The sequence below is a fragment of the Syngnathus typhle genome, linkage group LG3 (assembly GCF_033458585.1).
Source record: "Syngnathus typhle isolate RoL2023-S1 ecotype Sweden linkage group LG3, RoL_Styp_1.0, whole genome shotgun sequence".
In the NCBI taxonomy this organism is placed as follows: Eukaryota; Metazoa; Chordata; class Actinopteri; order Syngnathiformes; family Syngnathidae; genus Syngnathus; species Syngnathus typhle.
The window spans coordinates 5,016,899-5,043,512 of NC_083740.1; the positions used below are offsets into that span (position 1 = coordinate 5,016,899).

The 26,614-nt window shown below is 41.2% G+C and overlaps 2 protein-coding genes across 3 annotated transcripts in view; one reads left to right on the forward strand and one right to left on the reverse strand.

Annotated features, from left to right (window-relative positions):
- On the reverse strand, positions 1–15,400 carry palm3 (paralemmin 3). 2 transcript variants are annotated; one of them, XM_061274531.1, is made up of 7 exons: positions 15,269–15,400; positions 7,217–7,269; positions 6,630–6,710; positions 5,188–5,303; positions 4,582–4,648; positions 3,653–3,683; positions 1–2,962 (listed from the first exon to the last, which is right to left on the reverse strand). In XM_061274531.1, exons 2-7 carry the CDS (start codon positions 7,259–7,261, stop codon positions 2,112–2,114), a joined length of 1,191 nt encoding a protein of 396 aa, XP_061130515.1. In that variant the 5' UTR covers positions 7,262–7,269; positions 15,269–15,400; the 3' UTR covers positions 1–2,111. The 2 variants fall into 2 exon arrangements, with proteins under 2 accessions (XP_061130515.1, XP_061130514.1); XM_061274530.1 differs by lacking the exon at positions 15,269–15,400 and adding an exon at positions 14,951–15,090.
- Positions 15,282–26,614, forward strand: part of plppr2b (phospholipid phosphatase related 2b) — a 24,421-nt gene continuing 13,088 nt past the window's right edge. Inside the window, exons 1-4 of the mRNA XM_061274533.1 lie at positions 15,282–15,419; positions 17,336–17,431; positions 17,512–17,644; positions 20,490–20,597. Coding sequence (XP_061130517.1) covers positions 20,490–20,597 — 108 coding nt within the window. The 5' untranslated portion in view covers positions 15,282–15,419; positions 17,336–17,431; positions 17,512–17,644. The remainder of the gene's footprint in view (positions 15,420–17,335; positions 17,432–17,511; positions 17,645–20,489; positions 20,598–26,614) is intronic.

Below are 26,614 nucleotides of genomic sequence, written 5' to 3' on the forward strand. Positions count from 1 at the left end.
CAGAGTTTGAACCGCTTTATTGAGACAATCAGGCCAGACAAAGATCCTTGGTGGGCTCCATCCAGATAGGTTCCCGCAAGCCCAGACATTTTGCCTGTGCCACGAACTCGGCCTTCTCGCTGGCGTCCAACTCTCGCTTGGTTTTGCTCGCTATGTAAAGGTCGGTGGTGGTGTGGCTCGCCGCCTTCACATCAAAGCGGAACAGCACGCAGGTCGGGCAGGAGGTGTGGAGGAAGGTGGCGACGAAAAGATAGTTGGGCCCCTTTAAGCTCATGACGTGGCCTTGCCTGGTGGCGTTGAGCACGAATGACATGCACTTGTCCGCAACGCGATTACGTTGGATGTAGTTGGTGTTGGCCGCGACGAAAGTGACACTGTCTCTGGTCTTGAGCGTGTCTTCGTCCACCGATCGGTTCAAACTGCCGCCGATCAAGGCCCATTGTCCTTCCAGGTGGTCGGGAGACATGTCCACCAGAGGCCGAATCTGATTTTCGCAGGCCAGAGGGGCGCATGTGGTGCCGGACAGCAAGCAGGCCACGACGACGGCGTACGCCAGGAGAATCATTGCAAAGGAGCGAGGAGGCCGAACCTTCGAGATGTGAACACGGGTCTGTCACAATGGCGATGTGTGCACGAAGGTAGCCCATGGCATCTTTTATACACACAGCAGCCAGTTCAAACAGAACACAGACAAAGTCCCACTCGCCAAATCATTCACAGAAGTCAAACAACGAGGACATTCGCTCGTATGACAAATATGAAAGGTCGCTTGCTACTTGTGGCGAAAATAAAAAGCCAGACGGACAAGATGTACCAATTGTGTATGAGAGAGACACAAAACCAAAAATGTTAAGTCTGCTCACAAGATGACACATTGAAGCAAACTCGTCCGGTGATTTCAAGAGGTAGTCTCTGCATATGGATTGTGCGCTCTTCCTTAAACAATTCGATCAATGGGGGGAAAGTCCAAAATTTACTCAGTGGCGCCGTTTAATAGCGAAGGCAGTCATTTCAAAACTTTTGACAATGATATCAAATCCTAACATGGTTTTGTTATGCATGTAGAGAGATCTGGTTAAATACAAAATTCATACTTTGGTAAAAATGTGTTAAATGAGATGGCTCGACAGGAATGACACGTTGGTTTTCATAATTGGGAAGAAGGAATATATGCAACTTGCGTGACAAACCCCAAATATGTGGGTGGTGAAAAAAAAAAAACCACCTCGGCATTCCCAAGTCTGTTCAATAATTCATCCACAAAGCTCCTAATTAGAAAAATATTCTCTATGAACCACTCGTATCATTTTAAGAAAACACTTGCATTTACATTCAAATGTTTACACATTACAAATAATTCATTTGTGATAAAGCCTTTTTCATTTCACTGCATTCAAATGTTGTGGGTTGAGTTTGTTACTAAACAGAGGTGTTTTTTTTTATTTTAAAAATAAATCCATCGTGGCATGCAGTGTAAAAAACTAGAATAGGAAGGTTTCAGAAAATAAAGACAACCAAAATAAAAACACAACACTTTTTTTGCTCTCATTTTGCATGAAGTTAAGTTGCTTCACATATTTCAATGATCACAAATTTTGATAACATCTTTAAATAATTATTTGTAATGCAATACAATTAGATTGGGCCTCTGTGTCAAATGTCATTGCTTAGTCATCATCTCTTACAATGTCTACCCAAACACTATTTGAAATTGATGAACTTACATATTACATTGAATGTTTCTTAGAGGGACTTTAATTGAACCCAGATACTTTAATGCAGTAGAAATGATATTTTATTAATAAACACTGCAGTGCCATAAGATATTTTATTGATATATCCTCTTTAAAATACGACAGTTTAAATTACAAAAACACATTTATTTGGCAGTGAATTAAAACTTCAGCTTTTCCAAAAGGACCAGGGACTTAAGTGAGTTCAACAGAGTTTAATAACGGCCGTGATTGTAAAACATGAAGTGCACCTCTTTGAGTGGACTTCAGGGCTGCTGTCTGTGATCAGCAGAATCATCATAAAATAAAATAAAGGAAGCATTAATACTTGATGAGAGCAAACTCAAAAAAAGTGTTGCGTGGGTATTTTTGTTGCCTTTACATGAGCGAGCAGCACAAGCAGACTTTCTTATTGGGCGCCGGCATGGCCTCGGCCCGCATCTCTATGGGACGCGAGTGGTTATCGCTGGCGATGTCATCCTGGATTTCCAGGCCTTTAGCCTGCTCCAGGAGGGGCTCCAGGAGGGGCTCCTGCTCGCTCGTGCGTGCCTCAGTCCTGTAGTTGTCTATGGAGTCGCTCAGGGAAACATCCTGGAACCGATGGGGTGCGATGGGGGCGTCGCCTTGGGCTTTTGGGGACACGTCGGGCGTCGCCGGGGTGATCGCGTCTTCCTCGCTGGTTTGTGGCGTCTCCGCCGAAGGAGGAGAGAAGGGTTGTGATTGGGAGTAGACCGGCACGGGAGCCACCGAGGCGGCCTCTAGAGGATCGGTTGGTGACGGCAGTAGCACGGAGGGCGAAGTTTCCGCTTCGATGTCCTCCTCTTTGGTCTCCTCGTGCGTTTTTCCTGCTTGCGCCGCCGCACCAGTTTCATCCTTTGCCAACTCATTGGAAGCTTCTGGAGCTACTTGCTCCTCCTCCACAGGGCCTGCTTGCTTCTTTTGATAGTCTTGTGGTTCAACTTCCTCCTCCTCCTCATCATCATCATCTTCCGTGATGACGACTCGTTCGGCCCGCATGACCACGATCCCTTTGTCCACCTCGGTGGAGCTTAAGTGGGGAACGTGTTGGCCATGATTCTCGATGACGACGACGCATCCACTTGGGCCATTTGTGGCGGACTTTTCCAAAGCACTTTGGCGGTTTGGTTTAAGACCAGCTTTCAAGTCCCCTTTGCCGTTCATCAGAACAGGGGCGTCGTCATCCCGTAATATTTGGATCGCGGTTGTCCCTGAAGACAAGACTTTGAATAATTTCCATCCCATTGGAGCATTTCATATTAGGGTGAGAAAGCTCGGCAGTTAATTAGCAAAACAGTCGAGCTGCAACGTTTCCTGATTGCAATTAAAAGGCAGTTTTTGCCAACGGCAATTCATTTCTGTATTAACAACACTAAAAACATGTAGAGTGAATGATCTTTTTTCAAGCCCTACCCCCACTTTTGTTTTTTTATTAATAATTTACCCGCAACCTGCCAATGTACAGTACAGAAATGTTATTGATATTTTTTGAGCACATGGTGAACATTAGCAATGTGACTATACGGTGACAGATATATTTCAAAAAGGTCAACTGATATTCCGCTATGATAGTGGACATTAGGATTGACTACACCCATCTTAATATGATAAAAAAACAACTACCTTATGTTTGCATCGCCAATAATTAAAGATAAAATCCGATACAAATGCCACTAAAAACATTAGCCCCATAATAAGGGAAGACTATCATGGAAGTTTATCACTGTTATGGAGAAAAATAAAAAAACACGCAAATGAGTGTATTGTCATCTCCACTTTTGACTGTCAACGCTTAAAATATTCAACAAAGGCGCTTAAATCTAAACAGTACACTATTTGGTTTTCTGATAGCACAGTAAACTTACTCTTAATTAAACAATTGAATTAACACTCCATCTTACCCATATCTCCGGCGTCCATGTTGGTGGCTTCCTGTTGAGGATAAGGCATACAGTGTTGCTTCACTAAGCTTTAACTTAAAAATATGCACGGAGAAGCTCAAAATCAGAACGATTTGCCCTTTGTCGTTTCACTTATATGACTTCATAAAGTATCATCATAAAGCTTAAAGTTCTAAGAGGAACAGTTGCGCGTGTGAAACCAAAGAGCAGCCTGCTTTTTTTTGGCATCTTTAAGTTTTTATGACAGGGAAGAAACGAATCGTGGTGGACATTTGCTGTCAATTACACTCAACGTGCCCACAAACAGATTTGTCACGGTCAAATTGATGTAAAGGTCACATATCATAAATGTTCTCATCACAGTGAAATCAAAATAGGTTCATGTGATTTTTATTTTTTTTAAAGAGTCAAAATGTGGCAGTACATTTAAAGAAACATCTTAAAATCTTCTGTATTCAATTGTGATTTTGCTGGAGTCGAAATGTTTACGCAACTGCTATGCTAACTGCAAGCATTGCTATTACTGTAGTTTTAAACAACTGTACTTTAACACAAACACAAAAAAGAAAAGTATTCTTTCTGCTCGGTGAAGAAAACTACAACTACTGGAGATAATCTTCGACTCTTCCTTATTTATTGTTTTAATTCATGGGGTATTCATTTAGTTTTGTTGGCCTTTTGGCATTTTAGAGTAATTTGAGTGTTGAGTGGTGTCCGAAGATGACCAACTCTCGGTTTAAAATGCCGACATTACTGCATAAGGAGCACGTAGGCCGAATATGTATTATTCAAGTGACAACGGCGTGCACGCAAATGTGAGAAAAAGCTTCCTAATGGAAGATGATAGCGGACGCTTGTTCGACACACATTCTAACAGCTTTTGTTCTCAATGTGGGCGTGTTGTGCATGCGTGTGCGTGCAAGTCTCACTGTTTGGTCCTCTGCAATTTGTTCTTTCACATCCTCCACTGCTAACTCCATATTCCGTGATGGCGGCCTACAACGAGAGCGTACCATTTCCTACATTGTAACCACTATAGCGCTGTTAGTTGACCATCAAAATACCATCTTCAAATCATCTTAATGGCACGCTGGCTTGGAGAAAATCAGCTCTTTCGTTACTATGGCAACCACAGTGATTCCCAACCGGTTTACCAAAAGCATCTGCCGTGAGAGATCATCACAGGCGTTTCAGGGAATGATCCAGTTTCACTAAATTTGTCCACAAAACATCTTTCATTAAGCCAAACTGTATCTGGGTTTATAAATCTCTCCCAGTAATGCATTGTGACAGGCAGAACAATTAGATGTTCCTCCATGGCAGAAAAGTGCAGCATTTGCACAAAATATTGAAAAGGATGCTACGGAAATTAATGGCTGCACTCCAACACAATGTTGTTACACTTTGATGTGTCATTCCCCAAACATGGCTAACATTACAATTATACATCAGCGCAGTAGGTGGCGCTATTGTGCAAAGGGAAATACAATTACAGCTAATTTCAGGGTCTTTTCTTAAACAGTGTGAGGTTGTACCTGTGCTTTTCCATTTCCTGAGCGGCCCACGGAGGAGAGTGTGGGCTTTGGGAATCTCGTGAGGATGGGGACAAGGGAGCTCCCTCCATCAGCCACTGATCCCTCAAAGACTTCCTCTGGAGGAACACAGACAAGAACGTATATTAGAAGAGTATGACGCAGATCATGATTGAACTTGGAGCTACCGCTTAATTAGCCTCAATGTAAGCTTGCACTTTGTTCTCTCATCTAATTATCGCTGCCACATTCATCTTCATTATTGTTTCCTCACGTGCTGTTCGGCTTCTCTCCTGCTGATCCCCTATCGTCTTTTTTTAATTTTTTTTTATAAAGATCACTGCCTAACTCTGCATGGCGTCTGCATAATGAAAAAAAAAAAAGGATTTCTTTTCCAAGGCTGTATTGCTTCCTTGGAAAATGATGATACTCCTTATAACACGCCTGCAACTGACTCCAGCCACCAAGCAAAGACATACTATATAACATGGAATGAAAGTGATTGGTGTATACTAGTTTTCCACACAGAAAAGCCATCAGCTGGCTCATTTTGTTCTCCATCCGCTTCTTCTCACTCAAAGGGCGGGTCCAATTGACTGCTTTGGATAATGAAATCAAATAGGACTGCTTTCATTTCAATTCAACTACAATTGTGTCTTCAAAATTGCCCTGTTTTATCTCGCTGAAACTCATCTTGACAGCACTCTCACCGGAAATCTCAAAAACTCCATAGCGGCCCACATTGGCATGTTTCCAAAAAGTCTGCCGCACTGTTATTGGCAGCCTCCCTTTAACTATGATGGTCACAAACCCTTCTCTGTCTTCTCCTGCTGGAAAGGACAAGCTCCTCTTGTGTTACCTCGCCTGCCCTCTTCAGCAAGCTGCATGCAGACCAACCTTGGAACATTCCAAGAATGCCGCTGACATCGCTGCATTATTATTCTTTTTTTTTAAAGGCAATCAGCTGAGTGACAGATTTAACAAAAGGTAAAATACAAGTTGTGGATAAATCCGGCCTCTTTTGACTGCGGCGCTGCTGTTGACACAAACGCTGTCTCAAAGATAAGACGAATTAGCTCATTAAAAATTAAAGCGTCCTTCAACTTAGTTTTATTGCGACAATAAAGAACGGATGGACATAAATAATGGGAAGCGACCCGCTACATCTGCATGCACAGAGCAAACTTGGAGGAATGCGCCCAAGGCAGCGTAACACGGTGGAGTAGGAAACGAGAACGTCGATGTGGAAATGTTGTGAAAACAATGGAGGTGCTCTGTGACTTGCACAGAGTGGAAACACGGCCATGAGAGCTGAGAGCTTGAAAGTGTGCGAAAAAGGAAGCAGACAGGGAAGGCTATCGGCTCTCAAACAAGCCACAATGAGTCTAGTGAGAAAAGTGTGAGTCAGGCGAGACATCTGAAAAGATCCCGCGACGGTGTCAGACCTTGAGCTGCTGCAGTCGGAGTTTTTCATCCTCCATCTCCCTCTTGGCTCGTTCCTGCTCCTCCTGCAGCCGCCGTTTCTCCTGGAGACGGCACGTAAGAAAGAAATTAAACTGAAGCCATAATTGAGAGATTAATCGATTCATTTTTTTTTTTTTTGCCTTCCCCGTTGATTGGAATTAATTAATCAGGCGTTCAAGCATTGAGTGCAAATATTGGCCAGCAGGAAATAGCCGTGCTGTTGCAGTGAGTATTGACAAATACATTTTATTTACGTTGGACAATTGTAAAAAGTCGTATGAGAGTTAAGAATGTTAAATGTTACTTAAAATATTAATAAAGCTTTTAGGATACTTCTAATTTGCGAGCACATTTATTATTTATTTAAAAACCTTTATTCGGGGCAACTTAACCAGTCCAGAACAGAATGTATTGGACTTTGGATGTTCCACTGTGTTTCTCAACAAGGCCACTGTCGATCCCAATATCAACAACACTTCAGTTTGCGAAGCTCGGTGCAGCCTGGTGTTGTTTTCCACCTCTTTTGAATTATGGATGAGCAACAAACAGCTCTTCTCTGTGGACTCACAGCGATGGCCTCCAGTCGCTGTTGGTACTTCTCCGCCTCGTCCATCCTGGCACCTGTGACACAGACAACGACAGGTGAAAAGGTTAAAGACCACCGCCGTGTGTGATTTGGTTCACTGGGTCAAGAGATTGGAATGTGGTTATTTTTTGTTGTTGTCATAGATGGTTGTCTGTAAAGTCTTTACAGCTATGCTGAAAATATTCTTGGCATATTATATGGCAGCATTTTTTTTTTTTTTTAAAGAGTTATTTCTACTAAATACCTTGGAAAGTGTCAACAAACTGCACGCATCAATGTAGCGAACAGTGACAGTGCCTAATTTGCATATAACCTTTTAAACAAGCTTGCACTTAACCAAAGGAAAGATCTAACCCGTCCCAATTTTTGTTCCATTATTACATTCAGTACTTGCAGAAAGGCCAAACTCATCCCTCATTTTCACATTACTTGTCTCACGACGGAAATAAGTTACTCACGTAAAAAGGCTAAAACAACAAAACAAAAACGTGTGGATGGTCAAGCTGGAGTACCAATGTTTTGAATTTGAGACGAACAAAGTAATCAATTAGCTGATTGGGATGAATTTGGTCTTAAATATGTTTTATGTGGCGACAAGGCAGAGTGCACTACTGGCTACAACCAGCAGAGGCGCTGTTGTGTCTTAGTTTGAACTCGAGCGATGAGTCATTCAGCTATTAGCAACTCCTACATCCAGATTTTCTTTTTACTTTTTTAGTTATGTTTTTTAAAATTGATCATTCAACCAAACTAAGAATTAATGATTGTCAATGTACTCACTCCGAAAATGAGTTTGCTTACTTCCTCTCTGCTGTTTCTTCTGTAATAAGTATCACACATTCCTAGCGTGAGCTCTTCCTTCTTTTATGTCTTGGGGCAAATGTATTATTTCATCAAAGTGATAAATCTTTGGGCCTCTGGGATCGTTGATTATCATGGTGAGAAGCACATCCAGGAAAGCACCTGAAGGAATCCTACAGTCCCCTACGGCAACAGGAAGGAAAAGCTACTACATGGGGCAAGTGTGAGATGAAGAATTGTAGATCTACTTTATATAGTCTATAAACCACACACAACAAAAGGAAGGCGAAATCATATCTTCTATTACTGACTGGACGAGAATCTCACACCTCATAAGGTTCCAAATAGCAGGCAGATTCAAACAAGCTGAGCCAATTGGCAGCTTTGATGAAGAAATCTTGAGGGAGATCCCTGAAGACCACCACACCAAGGCTGATAATTAGATGAAATACAGGAAGGATAGAGCTGACATGGTCAAAAGTTGGGAACGGTAAGATGGTTAGAGAGGGAAGATGAAGGGAAAAAGGAGATGATAACTAAAGTCAGCTTCTATTAGGATCCTCATCATGAAGAGGTAAATTGCGGTCAATCAGCTGCTCAACTGTAAGGAGAGTTCGAAAAACTTTCGAAAGAGTGAGGGGATGACATAAGCCCATTGTTAGTGGGTCACAAAAGGTAAAAATATCATACTGCAGGAAGAACATGATACCGCTTATCTGGTGCAGGGTCAGGTAAAGTACAAATATTAGTCAGTGGGAATAAACACTGATGAAAAAAAAAGTGGCTGCCTTTTCAAAATAAAAGAGGAAATCGAGGTCATTGGGGCTGGAGATGTGCTTTTCCTCAACTTGCAAAAAGACCATTTTTCAGGTTATCTTCTGAAGCCCGGAAGGAAGACTTTTTAAGAATATTTTCATTTGTGACCCAGATTATGACTTTATTGAAAGGTCTGGGACTAACTAATTTATTGACGCTTTCCTTTTTCTCTTAGCCTCATGAAATCTTAAAGGTATGCAACGTGAAAAGGGGGAAGAAAAAAAACGACCAAGTGCTTCTGTCATTTGCCATCATGGCTTCATTGCACACATTCCTCTTGCTCCCGGACCCAAAATGTATATTTTTGCCTTCAGTGTATGCATGCTTGCTTAAGAAAGTATATTTGCATAGTTGGAGGAGAAGAGGGGGGGGGGGGGGGGGGGGGGTCTATATCCTGGGTGTGGTGACATTGACTCAGTGAGAACAGATGGAAGAACAGCAGGGCGTCAAGAACAAAAGACTTCAAAGATTTTAGTTAATATCAACTTTCCATTTGAGGATCTAAAATATACCCAATTTTTGCATTAGAATATTTATTTTTTTAATCAAAATACAAAAACACCATAGTCATTTATATATATGTTTTTCAATCACTATAATGTCGTTCATTGATCGCCAAAAGGTGCCATAACTCCAGTGCCTTGTGCGGCTACAAGAATGTTGTTGCTAAAGAAGCGTACGTTTAAGAGATGACATCAGTTTAGTGTCGAGGAAAGATCCGAGATTGAGGAATGAGCGACAGAGTGCTGTGCTCCAAGTCAGGACACAGTTGCATATCTTTCTGGTGAGGTTTAGGTCACGGGGCAGCTTTTACATGATTGGGAGGTGCGGACCATGAAAACTGCTGCTCAGGCCATTTTGGAGTCCCGGCTTTACTGAGCTGGCTTGACAAAGCCTGGCTGATACCGAAGCAACCTTTGCCAAGTCCTGCAGAGAACTGATCAACACCAGCAGGCCTTATCATTGATGATCAAATTCTGGTTTTCAAAATCGAAAGCCTTTGTTTACCTTACTGTTTTTCAAACATTCTGACTTTAGTCTCTCAAGAGTCATTCTCTGAAGTCTTACATACATTCTTGCATATTCATTTGGATTTAATAAGATGTGCAAACATTACCCGTCGCTTGGAGAGACGAGCTTCCCTGAATAATATTGCTTTTCGGTGGTCTATCTTTACACATCTCAACTTTTATGAATATTACATCAAAGCCATTATCAACAACACAGCAAACTATTTTATCAGCAAATGATCAAAACACAAGTTGATGAGGTTTAATCAGATAATTGAGGCAGATTTAAATCACTAAAACAGATTTACAGGAATGGATAATGATCTGTCACAATATCACATTTCTCTGTAGTTTTAAACGGCAATTTTGTTATGCGCCAAAAAAAGGTCCTCAAGGCTTTTCCGACTTGCGTAAACAAAATGGAAAGGTCTCGCGCTGCAGCAATGACAAAATAAAAACTCAGGAATAGAATGAAAACAATCGGGCTATCAAAAAAAAAATAATTTAAAGTTCATCTAAAGTCCTTCCAAGTTGTTTTATAAATAAATAGAGACAGGGTCTTCCAAGGCCACTGTAAACTCTACATATCCTTCCACCTTTGTGCTGGGGAAGAGGAAGTGCACAAACACCAACGTCCTTCAGACACTTGGCAACGACGTGCAATCGCAGTGACCCCGATCCTTGAACCTGCACATCCTCTGATTTCGATTTTGTCCAAGGGAAAGCCAGACTAGGATGGCCATACGGCAACATGGATTCCTTGAGAGAGGCATGGGACAAAAAAAATCCAAATCAAAGAGGTTCTCACTTGCTATGGTTCATAGGAGCACGAGAATTATGTTTGCGTGCCCAGAGAACCCGGAGAAGATTTGGTAGAAAGTTTGGTTGTGGATTTGACAATCCAACCCAAAGATGATTGACACGGCACTTATTTTTTATCATTTTTTTTAAGTGTCTCTATGTTGGCCACTAAATAGCAGCCGGTCTGGATGCGCTTGTGATCCTGAACCATGTCAAAATGTCCAGCTGCCGCCCCCGTTCAAAAAGATGAAGTGTGGAAGGATTTGGCTGAGGAAAATCAATTTCACAGCATCTGAGCTGAGGAGTCGATGTGAAGCGACAGCACGGCGATGCTTTTGTACAGAAGCTTGTCAGCCGTCCATCAAATCAGCCAACATATTAATACGCTCATCTTGGATGTACAGTATATAGTCATGTTGGAAACAATTTACGAAAAATAATCCTCTGCGCATTTCAAATGAGGCTAGCGACGGTAATTGTGATTAACACGCTGTAAAATCCCTCCCGCGTTGTTGCGTCAGTTTAAGCGAATGTTATTTCCAAGGAAGCTTCTATTTTGAACATAGCCGTCAGGTAGTTTCTATAGAGACGCCATTTCAGACCATCTTGCTGCACATATTAATAAAACATCTTTAAATCGATTTTTGTAAAAGATGTAAAATACATTAAAGGCTTTAAATGGGGACACTAACCTGACAAATATTGATGATTTGTCAACATGTAAACAAGTCAATCCAGATTGATTGGTGCCATATACCTTATGTGCGCATGCAAAAAAAAATAAACATTTGGGCTTGTGCAAAATTGAAGCAGTGTTTCCTGTTTACTGAATTAAAAGTCCTTACTTGTGCTTCCCAATGTTTTGGAATTCATGAATTCTGGCATTACGGCTTAATCTCCTAAACTTGGTGTACAGACAGTTGAGCCTTGTGTGATAAGCGGGTGAACAGCGGCTTTTAAATGCGAGGACGAACTCTGTGTGTGTGTGTTGGTTGTTCCGCTTTGCCAACGAATGCGGATTACAAGCTCGTCGTATTTTCACGGGTACACAGACAGTGTGACTGAAGGAAAATCTGTTTGGAAATGCTGACTGAAGGTCATGATGATAGTTCACCTCCCATCCATGATTGTTACAAACCATGAAAGACAGAAGGGAGGAAAGACATGGGGATAGAAGAAAAAAAATCGAGAAGGAATGAATGAGGGTGGACGTGATGCAATGATGCATTCACGGGGACTGTTCTGACAAGTCCCGACAAGGTAGCCGAAGATGTGACACAAACATGGCGTCACCTATTTTCGCAAAATGCGCTTGCCCGCACATGTACGCACAACCACGAGAGAAACGTGACAATTAATGACAGGACCAGAATTTCTCTCCAAAAAATTGCTTTAAACTGAAATACTTAGACACAGAGAAATCACATCTATTGTTTAATCAGGATTTATATTAGGGAATTCTGTCAATAGTATAGAAATGATCATTGAAAATTTGTTTAAATCCAACAAATGTGATTTTTATTTTATTTTTTAATTATTTTTTTTTCTGTCCCCACCGTGCTTTGTAACTCATTCATCATCACTCAAGGAATTCAAATAATTCTAATTGTAGACTAAACAGGTGTATAATGCGGGCCATTATTTTGGGAGGTAAGTCGTTTGACTTGCGTTTGCTTGCTTTGTATGTGCAGGATTAGTGTGTGTGTGTGTGTATGTCAAACTGGTTTAGAGAGGAATGCAGTGCGAGTGTAATCTGCCCTGGGCTCACTTTCACTATTGTCATTACATCAAAAGCCCGTCGCCCTGCACGCCAAGGGCAACAAACCGTTACAGACACAAAAGTATAAAAAGGAGATTTTCCCCCCAATTCATTGTCAATCAATTCCACACAATCCATGATTACAGTTGTACGATGTCCGTTGGGATGCGATAAGCAGTACTTTCTACATTTCTTTCATAGTCAGGTCACCTTGCTACCGAGACAGTCAAATATTTAACTTTCCTCCTTCCCAATTATCAGTGAGGATAAACAAAGCGACATTACGGCCACCTTTGAACAATTTGAAGACTCCAAACAAGTTGTCACCTTCACAACCATCCAACATGTCCTTACAATCTAATATTTGTCTGCTTGATCAATACATTACTGATGGTAGCGAAGGAAGGTCAAGAGGATCGGGGATTGGGAACAACCGATAGTCAACAGAAGAGTGTTGAGTGGTTTTTTTCCTGTCCTCTACTTGGACAGAACTTGTGAGACTTTAAATCAACAGATCATTGCAAAGTGCTGTGTCCTCACAGAGTACGAATGAAAGGATTGATCACATTTGAATGGGACGTACAAATAGAATGTCAGAAACACATTACAATGCTTCATTTTCTCTCATTTCATAGGCAAGTACAATCTTGCTATTTTTTAAATTAAATCCACACTGAAAAACAATGAGTGATTCCTGGAAATCAAGCTCTGGCATTGTTTGTCCTGTCATCTGTACACAATTGGGGGCATTGACCCTGTGCTTAGTAACAGTGTTTCCAGGTGAACCAACTTTGTGTGAGACACGAGTACGACACTGAAGAATGTAAACATGTCAGATGCGTGAAATCAAATTGCCTTCAAGGTTCCCCCAATACTTCACTTCCATTTTTTTCATTTACATTTGGATGATGGGTAAGACCAATGAAATCTTAATAATTTAACGTTAAACAACATTTGCTCTACTATCATGACACAACAAATGCTTGCAGCTTGGTTTTCAGGTTACACTATTAGAGCTGGTAATGGGGAAAGGAACGAGAAAGTCCAATACGACGTTAACTTTGGATGGAGTGCAGGGATAGATGCGCCAAGAGCAATGCTGCAGTGAAACTGTGAAAATCGACTTGTCAACCAGGTTGACAAGCTAGAGGAAAGAGCGCTGACTGCAACTATAATAAATGCAAGTATTTAACTCCTCCTGTCTAACAAGAGATTTAATCAATACGACATCTGCAGATATCCATCAGCATTAATATAAAAACTATAACCTGATGGAGCGCTCCCTCAGGATAGCGCCAAGGCTAATAGCAAACAAACAACCTTTAGTTTCTAGTACAAATCCTGGAACTGTCTTAGCATTTCTGTCCAAAAAGCAGAAAAAAAGCAGTGACTTGTGGGACAACAAGCAGTGCAAAGTCCCTCCGAAGCCACGTGATAAATGTTGGCATCACAAATCATTTACAGCACCTCAGCCATGGTCGTTTCACTTTAGTAAAAACCTTGAACGGTCCGTGTCAGCAGCTGTAGTTCAATTTGTGCTTTTGTTAGGACATGAACAGGCTGAGTGGTAAACTTACAGGGTTGCAAATCATCCGAAGCTTGTGTTCTTTGGATCCAGTGGCATTATTCCCCATACGCAACGTGGAGATGACTACTTGATAATTCACTGTCGCAAAAACTATGCTTGTTAACAAGGCTTCAAAAGGAAAGTCTTTCCTGTGAGTCAAATTATACCAGCAGTGAGCTGCACCGCCTTTCGGAAAAGGCCTGGAGACCCTTCCGTCTTGAGCCTGACAGAAGAAGCGGCATTTGAAGAACCCCTGCTGGGATCTTTGTTTGTGAATCAGCATGCAAAGTAGTGTTTGTTTGATGGATTGCTCAAATGAAGTTCCTTACAAAGAAACCTCCAAACTAAGAATAGCTGTGGTTGCAAAGATGTTGCCATTAAGTGGGCCTCTGTGAGTCATAAAAACATGAAAACCAATATGTGGTTAATATGAACAATTTTACATGCAAGTGTGGTGTGTTTAATACACAATTGTAATATTTTTTTCCCCATTGTTGACCTCAAGTGGCACAATTCATATATGCTCATATAGAAAATATGCATCAGCCTTCACTACTTCATTAGTGACCCAGAAGTACATAAAAAGACAAAATAAAACGGTCAGAGGCGACTTGAAAGTGCCAAAAGACTGCATCATGAAACATAGCCTGTAGACTTGAACTTTATTACTTGTAAAAGTGTTCAAAGGTAAACTTAAACCGTTCCTGATGGTTCCAGAAAAAAAAAAATCAGGCTACTGTAAAACTCTTTTGAATCACGTGAGTGCAACTCACGTTAGAAAACAAAAGTCACATTCAAATCCCTGTTTAAGTGTTCAGGTCCAACAAGTTAATTTAAGAGCTGTTGAGCTTGTCCAACTAAACTGGGCTCGCTTCCAGCAGCATGGACCGCTTTCAAAACTTGTCAACACAGCACTGACAGAAACATTCGGGAAATAAATACAGCAAAGTACGTAAACTCACCTGGGGCTGGCTTGATAAAGTCAAACTGAGCGTGGAGTTCTCAAAAAATAAATCAAGAAATACGCGGAAATAACCAAATAAATGGTCGCTGCAGTAGTTCGAGTTTTAAAAAAGGACGTTTCCAGAGCACCTGAGCCAGTTGCGCCTTTAATACATTTCTCGGACTCGACCACCAACTTAAAGATGGCGAGCGAAAGTTGCGTCTTACATCTGTAAAAACGAGAAAAGCACTCCCGCCAAACAAAGCCGCAGTTGCCGCGTCTCTTCGCGAGTGAGAGGAGGAAGAGGAGGAAGAGGAGGAGGAAGCCCGGTGGTTACCTGACTCCGGTGGCGGTGTGTTTAAGTTAGGTCGGCCCCTTCTCACTCGGGCAGGCGGCTTCGCGTGTCCAAATGTCGGCTGTGGGCACCGACAGCAGGTTGGGATGCTTGAAGTTGAACCGGCGCCATGACCCGCCTTGTGGCTTCGAATGTGAGTGAGTACTTACCAAGTGAAAGTAATGGATGCTCCAATGGCCGACTTCTAACTCACTTTTGTTCCTCCATGAGCTAATCTCAATTAAAGTTCTTAAATTTAGTGTCACATCGTAATAAATGAAATTGAAAGTTTACTTTTATTTTCTTTTGCCTTTAACTGTCTTTGATTGTGTGAAACGCAATGAGTAATCTGGCCCAGCTTCAAAAGCCAAGACAACCTTTATTTTATCACGTTTTTAAAGAGAAAATCATAAAATGTCTTTGAAGCTGGAAAGTCCTTGGCTGAGATTCGCTGTGACAGTGTGTGAAACGAGGACTTGGCCTACTTCTGATTTCCCAAGATGACATGAGATGGTCTTCCACATTCAAACGTTCTTGTATCACATAACTTTAACTACACACGCAAAAAAAACAACAAGGTTTTTCACTTTTGTGCGTGCCTGTGTCAGCTTGTGGAGTTTTGCGCTTTTTCATTAACAATGCAACGAGCTAGTGCTTTTGTATCTGTGTGTGCATGCGGATGAGAACTAGAAGCTTCTAAATGCTGCTGTGCTTTTGTGTCGGCCTTTGTAGAAAGAGACCCAATTACAAACGTGTACAAGGCACGTGTGTGTTCTATATTGTTCTTTGTATTCAAAAAAAGGACAAATACCGTAATTCTCGGACTATAAGTCGCGGTTTTTTTTCATAGTTTGGGTGGGGGGGCGATTTATATTCAGGAGCAACTTATATAAATACATATGTTGTTTTTTTTCACTTTTTTGGGCATTTTATAGCTGGTGCGACTTATACTCTGGTGCGATTTACAGTCCGAAAATTACGGTAATAATACAATGAATGAAAAATGAGCTTTGAAGGGAGTGAGCTTTTTTTTTAAAAAAAGCGTTGATTCAGTCATTAGCTGATATTTAATTTGAAGGCCCGGGCATTTTAGTTGAATTTCTCCACCCCCTCTCAGTTCACTCAATTTTGCTCATTTTTTTTCACTCTCTTGTGTGCAAGGCCATTTTCAAGTGGTACTCGTTTCATCTACAGTGCTCTTTAAACGCGACTGTCTTCGCTCAGGTCTCCATGGGAACTGCAGCTTGTCATCTTTGAGAATACAAGATTTTGATCATTCTTAGTAGCGTAAAAAAACAAAGTGCTAATTTGCCATGAGTGGTTAGTTGCATGCAGCAATTTGAAAATCAACCACGTTATTACATAATGTTGTTTGTGAACAATAATAAAAAAGGAACCCTGAATAGCCATCTCGCAAATAATCGGTAGTGGGGAAAGCTGTCGGCCATTTTCAGAGCTGATTTGCTCACTCTTGTGTGGCAAGTCCCCCAGGGAAGCTACAGGGTCACAGTTGACCAGCTGTCCACTGCAGCATTCTTGAACATGCTGATCCTAAAATAAATATATTATCAATACAGTATATAAAAAAACTTTGCTTTGACATCAGAAGCCTGAAGAGTTTAGGCGGTGTTCACAATTCCCGCCTATCGTGGCAACACAAGTTAAATTAAACGTCTTTGCCTTCAGATGGAACTTGAACCTTAGCTAAGGTCAAAGTTCCGTTTTGATTTTTTTTAACAGACTTGCGCATTTCATGACCTAAAGAACACAGATTATTTAAAAAGTTTTGAAATGATTTATCATGGTTTCATTTTTATTTTGCATCATAATATCCTGGCATTGGTGTGTAAACCTTTTTGATCTGCTGTGCCCTCTCTCGCTGTCATGTTTTTCTTCTATATTGCCCCCTCTCTTCTTCCCCCCTCTTCTTCTCCGCCTCTCTGCTCCCACACATCCATGCAGATGCGCACACACTTTCTCTCCATCCCCCCCGTCTCTCTCTTTTCCGCTCTCCATCCTCTCGTATTCACCAGCGACGACACCCACCAGCCTTTCTCTCTCTTCTTCTAGCTGAGCTTGTGGATCCACTGTACTTGACTAATTAGCCTTGAAGTGCTGTTGAAGATCATCATGTTCATCTCGACGAGCTAGCGGCGGACTGCGGACGTAGGCTGGGAAAGACGCTGCGGGTTATCGCGCGCAGGCAAGAACCTCACCGTTCACTCTGAGCCTCTCGGACTTTTCAGCGATCAAGTGAGAAGAGGTTGTGCTTTTTGGAGAGACCAGAGACGGAGCCACAGAATGGACCCCAGGCTCAAATCCTACTAGAAAGACTCCAAGGTGGCCCTTGTGACAGCTTGAACCGGCGAGAGCTTTAAGGTGAGTTGTAAGAGTTATGTAACACCACTTGTTGGATGGATGGAAAAAGATGTGTTGATATTAAAATCTGGAAGAACGCAGGCATGTGCGTGTGCATGTGTGCGCACTGGCGAGATCGTGAACTGGTTCTTTTGTGGCCGAGGGAAACTGATGGAAGCGCATCAGTGTGAAAGACACCAGAGACAATCAGCCACGCTAGCTTTATGTCTGATGGCATCTCTTGCTTGAGGTGACGGGCGCATCAAAAGCCACATTGTGGATTCCCAGCGGAACTTTCATGAATACGTGTGCCAGAACACCTACTGTACAGTGATGGTTGATGTCTTCTCCAACTATTTGCGACACACGGTGGCATCGGCCATCTTCATCGACCACCTTTTAATTGGAGAATTAATTAGGGCCATTACTACCCTGGGCTACTATTTGAGGAAATATAATTACCACTGATTACAACCGCCAATCACCCCCCCCCCCCCTTCCTAGTTGTGAGTCTCATTATTTACTGGCGGTCAAATTGCAATATGTCGTTTTGTTTCTCGGTCGTTCCTGTAAAGTGGCAAGCGAGCGTAATCTCCGCACACTCTTTTGTCATTGCAAGTTTTTTTCCTCACCGGTTCAGTGAATGCTATTAAAATCTTAATGAGGCTCAGCTCGGATAATAGTGAATAAAGTCACAGGCATAATAATAAATTAGTATCCCCCGTGAGGCAGAATGAAATACTGTAAAGGGGAAATCGGGGCGCCTAAGTTTAAGATCCGAGAGCTTGACTAATGAGCCCCGTAACTCTTGTTTGCTGTGAGTGCAATATACGTCATTTAATTTGTGCACAGAGCATCATTATAAACTTTGCTACTCAGCCAAGGTGAAAGCTTCAAATCTATGTGACCTCTTTTCCAACAGCTGGAAAAATGAGCTCTGTTGTGGTTCACATATCAAATTACAAACCATTCACGGGCTTTAAATTGGTTTCCTTACCTGAAAGGAGCGTTCTCTGCTGGAACGGTAAGATAGCTGATTCTTCCAATGCGAAATGTGATTCACACCAGTAAGTGGTTCACCTCTTTGTGAAACAACCTTGATTCAATCGCTTCGAAGCCAACCCAAAGCCTCGGCGATGGCTTGCCTTCATAAAACAACCAATAAGTCTTCAACGGCGAGGAAACCTTCGAAGGACTTTTGTGGCCCAACAGGAACATTCGAGTGAGAACAGATCTTTTCATCTAGCTCCTGCAAAATCAACAAATGAACACCTTGAATGTTGATAGCGGAAATGATGTGTTATTATATCCACTCGGCTTTGGATAAATGAGTTGTCACAAGAAATTTTTTTGTTTTCCTCAATTTTTAGTTCCTGATCGTAAAAATTGGTGTCGCTAGTACCGATACTGGTATCGGTACCAATATCTGGTAAGGCTGATATCGGTACCGATAATCGGTAGTGGTACTTACCCACCACTAATTGTGATTTGATTAGATGCCCCACAATGGAAAAATTGGCACAAAAGCACAACCCAATTTCCATGACAAAGACCAGAACCTGAAGAAAAGAAATTCACAATCTACATTCTGTGATATACAGTACACGGGTTTACTGAAAAGACTGCGACAGACCAAGGAACTTAAATTGCAACATTCATTCACTCCTATCTTTGGTGCTCAGGTGCTCCGTCCTTTGTAATTCTTCTCAACGGCGACGAAAATCGATCGGTGTGAGGGCTGGCATGGCGGCAGAAGTTATATCCTCTAAAGTTGTCGTCATTGTGGAGATAAGCAAATGTGAGGAGGCAAAATATAAACGAGACTATTGAATTTTTGCTGCTGGCCTGATTTTGAAGTTCTATCATCTTTGAGATGTTCTCCCCTTTTTTACAAAGCTGAGACTGTTCCTTTTCATGTGAGGAACTCCTCCATTTTTCAAAGATGGCCTTCTTCTTGTCACCTCCAATTCATTCTTTTGTCCCACGTAGGGGGACTTCTTGGAAGTGGCACAGTTTCCCCTCAAGTGTTACCGTTTTATCTTGCTATTTTTTCCCTGGTGCTGCACCTCTCTCTCTCTGTCTGCAGCATGACTTTTTTTTGTCCCTCTCATCTTTTTTTAAACCAGGCTTTTGTTTTTTAACATCACACCGCACCTGATATGCAAAAAAAAAAAAAAAAAGTCTTTCATGTGGTTCATGATCTACCACTGTGTATCAATCAATTTATCGGCCAACACTTAAGCACAGAGGAGGATCAATTATACTGTGGTGCTTTTGTTTCCTAAGGCAGTGGAAACCTTAAATCAATCGATTAGTTGCAAAATTAGAAATGGCCAATGTGTTTCTTTTATTTATATATCTGAATCTCCAACAGTTTGTGCTTTTTTTTTTTCTCGCTTCTGACTCACCTAATTGTGCAGTCTGGCAGATCTCCAATTGAGAAGGTAGATGTTCTTGCCGACCACCACAAATTGCCAGTCTATTTAGTTTTAATCACAGAGCTTTGCTGCCATAACCATGAACAGAACTTTGTCTGCTAGCTTCATGCTAACATATCATGAGAATTGCAATAGATGGGCTAATGTAAAATAGCACTTCTATTTCAGCAACAATCAAATAGTTATTTATGAAATATTGATAATAAATTAAGCAAATATTTTTTCATTTTAGTTATGAGACACTTGTATTTTTAGAATTGCGGTTCGATTTAATAAAATCACTATGATTGAAGTGCCAAATTTGCACCATTTTAATTGTGGTCGTGGTACACATTTGGGATTCTTGATTGATTCCCCTAATTCGCTGACTCATTTGACTCCCGCTGTACTAATCAAGTGAACTGAAGCTTTTCCATCCATCTTTCCAGATGATTGACACCAGGCTGGCAAGTCAAAGGCGGGAGATGAAACATCTCGGTGACAGCAGCTATCAAAAGACCAGCACCTATATTGTGCCATGCTTCCTCTTTGTAGAGGTGAGACTCGTGACCTTCACTCAGATGACACTTTTGGCCTTATTTTAATTTTAAACTTCTATGCCGTATGCATGAGGAGCTCTGCAAAAGAGTTTGAGGCTGTCTTCTTAAATGTAACTCTTGACAGATGCTCCTAATTAGGTATGCGCCATGTAGGAGGGGTGATACAACACGGTTTTCGCCAAGATGTTGTTTAATGCTGTAAGACCGTGCCTTGGAAAATTACGAGTCATCATTATGATGAGGGTGTACTTGAAGCTCCCAATTTATCCAATTTGAGCATAACCGGATCCAAATTACAAACAAACTACTTTTAATACAACTCACATAGAAAGAAAAGCATTTGAAGAAAATAATTCATCCGTATCTGATGGACCAATGAATCGTTTGCATATATTTGCATTTGCATATTCATCTCCCGTTCCTTCCACTTGGTTTCATATTTCTTTCTTCTGTCACTTCACAAGCGTTTTAAGGCGGATTAAAAACAACAATGGGCATCAGCTGGGAAAGTGGTAGAATTAGCTGAATTTTTATTCAGTCCACTGGCTCCCATAAGATGTGATTGATTTGATTAAATTAGCCAAGGCACTTACAAGTTGGCTCAGTCGCATCCTGTAGACTCTTTTACGTCTGTCAAATGCAGTTTTTTTTTTAAATGCAGTGTTTTTGTCGATTTTAGTTTTCTGAAGTTTTGCCATAGTGTTAAGCGATTTGAAAAGATGCACTGTCATTAGGCTTTTAAGGTCTTGATGCTCTTGTGACGACATTTTGGTGTGACTTTTGAGACTTTTTTTTTAAGAATGTTCTGGTTGCTCATTAAGAAAACATAATGTATTTATTTTTTATTTTAAAGCTTGTACAATTAAATCAAGAAATCTTGGCTGTCATGGCAATGGTTTGCTTTTCAGCTGGAAGCATCGCCATGGTAACTGATGCTGCCGTACTCCTAACGTGTTACTGAACGGCCTTTTTTTTTTTTTTTTTTCTTCAAATAAAACCAAAGCTGTCCTAGTTGTCATGGATATTTGGCAGTAGGGATGGTGAGGAAGTTTTCAGGCATTCACTTTGATATCATCACAGACATCATCACAGATTTTCAGCAGATGAGACTGCTTTATGATTGGTGATATTGACAATTCATATTTATTCAAATGTAAAAAAAAAAGAAAAAAAGAATCTCTTTAGTAGGGGAAACCTTATCTGTGTCAGAATTACCTTCACTGAAGTAATCCTCCGCTCTTCCCACGACTTCCTTCCCACCTCCTCTTTGCCTAATCCTCAAATGACCTGATGGAACGCTCGCGGTATCGGCTGCATTCCCTAATTAATTGACCTAATTAGAAATGAAACCCAATTAGCCCGTGCCGCTGCAAACATAATACACGCCCGCAGGTCCTTGGAGCCTATGCCACAATCAGCTGGAAGAGCTTTGTTCTCGACTCCTTCAATTTGTGACCAGCAATGTAAGGTTAAATTATTCAAAGTGTTGCGATTCAAGAATTGAGAAGAAAAGTGTGGGTCGTCAGATGAATAAATGAAACTAAAAGATGATAGAATTTAACTAATGAGCAAATGAAATGCAGTTTTGGGATACTGCAAGATTTTAGATTCATTTGATTTAGACTAAGCAAATAAGGAAACATTAATTTTGCAGGTGTTGAATTATTGTTTTATTTTAAAATTATTAAAAGCAGGTGGTCATGAGAATGCAAGCAACGAAAACCAAATTTAAGTTTTTTTTTTTGCACCCCCCACGTGTTTTCATTGTACGAGCTGTGTTTTCTTGTGCCGCGCACACATTAAAGGCTTCATTGTGCAACCCGCCACACCTCCGTTAAAGCCGCACAAATATCTCACAATCCCCGCAGGTTCAGCCAGCATCTTCCGATTGCTTCTATTTCCCTCCTTATTTTCTCACATTGGCTTCTTTTTGACATCCTTTGGAGATAAAATGATTTTTTTTTTTTTTAACACTTCACTGATACGCCTCTCATCGCCTGTTATTCTCTCTGACAGCCTCTCAACCTCTCCCCAGTCGGTCTCTCCCGACAGATCCGAGATCCATCAAGTGTCATTGCTCTCCAGCACTCATTGCCCTGAGTAATAATGTAAAACCCTTTCGGAGCTCTCCATTTCCCCTTCCCCCACGCTTGCCTTCCCTAGTCACGAAAGGCTTGTCAATGTGCCCACCTCATGCCACATATCACAGTTTGTTAGGAGCGTTCTGCTTTGGTCAACACAATGAAAGTGATTTTTTTTGTTCATAGTTCTTTTTGAAGCAGCATTGTGTAACATGGCTCCCCCCGCAGGGCACTCACTCCTTAGTTGTTACATTATCATCTCATTACCTATTTGCTATTTCTCTTTCTATAGTACAGTGTTGCTCTGCTGACTCTGACGCTTTTCACCGGTTTCTAAATCTTTCTAAAATCCACTGTCGGCTGCTCTCCATTTCGTTATCGCTTCTTGTCTCGAGGCTGGTCTGCCACTATCTTAGATAGCACATTTTATCTTGCGCTCAAACTTTTCGTTTTGAAGCCGCTTCTCTATCCTCACTGAGTCGTCATTTTTCTTTCCCCATTTGCTCAATCTTTTAAAATTGAATGTGACAGCCTGCCTTTGACGCTTTCAAAAAAATATGACTACTTTCAGACCTCACAAAAAGTGAAACATCTTTTTGAAATCTGACGGAGTCCAATCCCTGAAAACATTTTTGATAAAAATGTCAAGTAGAATTGATTGCATGCACAACTATTCCGATTCACACCACTTAGAATCTGTGTCCCAGCATCTACCAAAATGTCGATTCAGCATAATTGTGAGTCGTATTTTTAATGAGCTTCGTTTCTATGCCACTCCGTCAAAATACTCCTTTACAGAAAATCAAGCTATGGTGCCAAAAAAAACCTGTGAGAAATGGCTTCCTTCAAGTCCTTCCATTTTTATTTTATTTATTTATTTATTTTTATCTGTGCATTTTTACTGACATCATCCGTTAGGCATGCAGACCCAAGGTGTGCTGGTGTCTTGAGCATCTTTCTCGATCACTGTCGTGAATTCAGCAGAGCACTGACTGCAGCAATTATAAATAGCATCCCAGTTATCAAGCTACATCGGGCACACAGCTCGCGACAACAAAACAGCTTCCTTTCCTTTTACATTTGCACATTTCATCCTCATTCCTTCGCCAGATTGACTCTGCCTCCGTACATCTTTTACCTCTAGGCAAGACTTTGGTGGAGTGTGTTTGCTTCTTTTTTCCCGCCCCCCCGCCTCCCTCCAAAAAAATGGTCTGTTTCTTGCCAAGCATTCCGCCCTCAACAAATTTCAACTCACAGTTTTTCCAGATACACTCACTAACAAAGCTCCTTCTTGCATATTCTGTTTACCAAACTAGAAAAAAAAACCTAAATGTTGCAGCGCTAACCTCCCCCAAGTAGAATTCATACCAACGAGATGAAAGAGGCATGAGTGGAAGCTGCACGCTTGTGTATTAAAATACACCCATGATTAATCTCTGGAGCTCATTTCCCTGCTCATTTAATCAAACATTTTACACCATAATCAAGCTGCCTTTTCATTTTGTGCATTCACATGGATGAAATGAAACGTGCTTAAAGATACAGTCGGTGCTCGTTCCCCCATTATATGACATTGTGCTGTGCTACCATTTCTTGGTTGTTGTGAGGGTGGCGAGAGTGTTAGTTAACAAGCTAACACTCGATAGCTGCCATCTTTCCACTTGTTACCACTTTGGACGGATGGTATTGTCATATCTGATCTGTATCTTCTTATCACCGTTGAATACACAATGAACTCTGTATGGGCTAGTCTAGAGTGATCTATTTATAGACTAAAATGTAAACATTGATTATTATCAGTGTAATTGATAAACATGAAACAAAACAAGGGAAAATGGTGGGGACATGCAATCTTTGTTTCCACTTTGTTTATTGTGTTGTGATACAGTTTCTGGACGCTAGAGGGCGCGCTAACCACTAAGATGTGCTCCTTTTGAGTAGCCGTGTGCTTTCATCATCCACCGGCATAATATTTTAAAAGGTAAAATCTCACAAAATTGTGCTTTTGAATGAAGGTTTGTCAGGGGGTGCATTTCCGTCTTCACACAGGCACCCACAGACGTCTCCTCGCCCTCTGTCAGCTTGTTGACTCCTTTGCCATCTGGCTCCAGGGATGAACCTTGTAAAAGCTCGCACGTTTTGGGCTCAAGAGACTTTGCTCCCATAGCACGCTATTATTGCCGTATTTTATTTTACACTTGTACAGTGAAAAGGCTTTAAAGCGGGGATTTTAACCCTTTTTTTTTTCCCTGTCACTTTGATTTCTTTGCTTTTCGCTGCTTTTGAAGTTGAGAGGTATGCTCATTAAATCTTAATTGCGCGATAGAATAATCCTTTCAGTTTACTAGGCCAGTCAAAGGAGGGTCATCCTCCAAAATCAGCTGACTGAAGCTACCTTAAGAGCTGACAAATTTGAATATTTTACTCTCGTTCTGTTCAGTTCCTTTTAAACTAACGTTGTATTTTGTGATATTTTATTAATTCCCTTGGTAAACATTTTTTCCAAACATTGCAGCCAGCTTGTGATACATTAACCTTCCAGAAACCTTTTGAGTTTTCCACAATAATAATAATAATAAAGAAAAAAAAACATGTGAACATTTGCCCTTTCTCTTGAGGTCACAACTTTTTACAGACCAGATTGAACTAATAAATACGGCAAAGGATTCTGACAGCCCACCTTGACCCATTTTGACCTGGCCTGAGTTTGTCAGCAGTTGTCATTTGTTCTTACACCTTTGAGAAGGACTTTTATGCAAATCCAAGTCCTAGGTGACTCGACGTCAATTAGAAATCATCAGCATGACCTTTATGAATATTCAAATGAGTCTGCATAGCAGAAGACGTTTTTTTTTCTTTTGTCCAAGTGGACGTGAAACGGTTAGACTGACAGCATAGTCAATTAGATCAGACATCTATTATGCTTATGAAATGTAAAACCAGATGCTAAACGACGTGACATACCTCCGCTGGGAACGCCATCCTGGTTAAACAATGTAAATCTTTCTCCCAGCCATCCTACACTTTGCTCTCTCGCCATCCCTCCCTCGCGCCTTCTGTAGTTCCTCCTCAGACTGCACCCACATGCCCACAGACATGCTCACTCTGAAAACACACACGGGCGATCCCACGCAGTCAGAACTCTTGTCCAAGGCGACAAGCATGGGAGAAGGCCACGGAAAGAGCCGCTTGATAATGTTGGCCTATATATAAACGAGAAGCCGGGGGTGTTTGTGGGATTTGCTAGCACGTTCAGACAAGCGCTCGCGCCCTTTGTGATTACACGTTTTAAAGCAAAGAAATATCATCGTATTTTATTTGAATTACTTGAAAATCTTTATGGTGCGCTTGCTCGAATGATGAAAGGATTCCTGACATTGCCATAGCAACCATGAATCTCCTACTTTGGTGGTCTAGAACGGTGGTCACCTTTCATGCTGTGTTTGTGCTCATCCAGTGGTGATGTTGGTGGTGTCTGCATGATGTTTACTTTTAACCACAAAATTGTTAGAAAAAAAGTAATTATATTTACGACTAAGTTTTGGGGCTGCTGGAACAGATGAATCACTTTTCTATTTATTATAATGGGAAACGTTACCTCGATTTATGAACGTTTCAGGTTACGAGTGGGCTCACAGGACTAGGTTTGCAACTTGAGGCTGTATTTTTATTTATTTATTGTCCGACGGCTGATGGCCTTCACACATGTTATTCTACTCCATTAACTTTCTTCTTCTTCTATTTTATTCCTCACACTTTTTTTGGCATTTAATTTATGCAATATTTTTCAACCGATTTTTTTTTATCGTTCCACCTTCAACATATTCCCAAAATTTCGTGAGGGGTTTCAAAAATATCCCACAAATTCACAATTTTTCACCCAAAATTTCATCATTCATTTTTAATGACACATTCAACATTTACAGGAGCTAC

Excerpts from the sequence above, each read along its gene's own strand:
- palm3 (XM_061274531.1), bottom strand. The coding sequence starts at position 7,261 with ATGGACGAGGCGGAGAAGTACCAACAGCGACTGGAGGCCATCGCT. Across the intron at positions 3,684-4,581 it reads AAATTGCAGAGGACCAAACA|GAAGCCACCAACATGGACGC; the intron begins GTGAGACTTGCA and ends TATCCTCAACAG. Across the intron at positions 2,963-3,652 it reads CATGGACGCCGGAGATATGG|GGACAACCGCGATCCAAATA; the intron begins GTAAGATGGAGT and ends TCTTGTCTTCAG.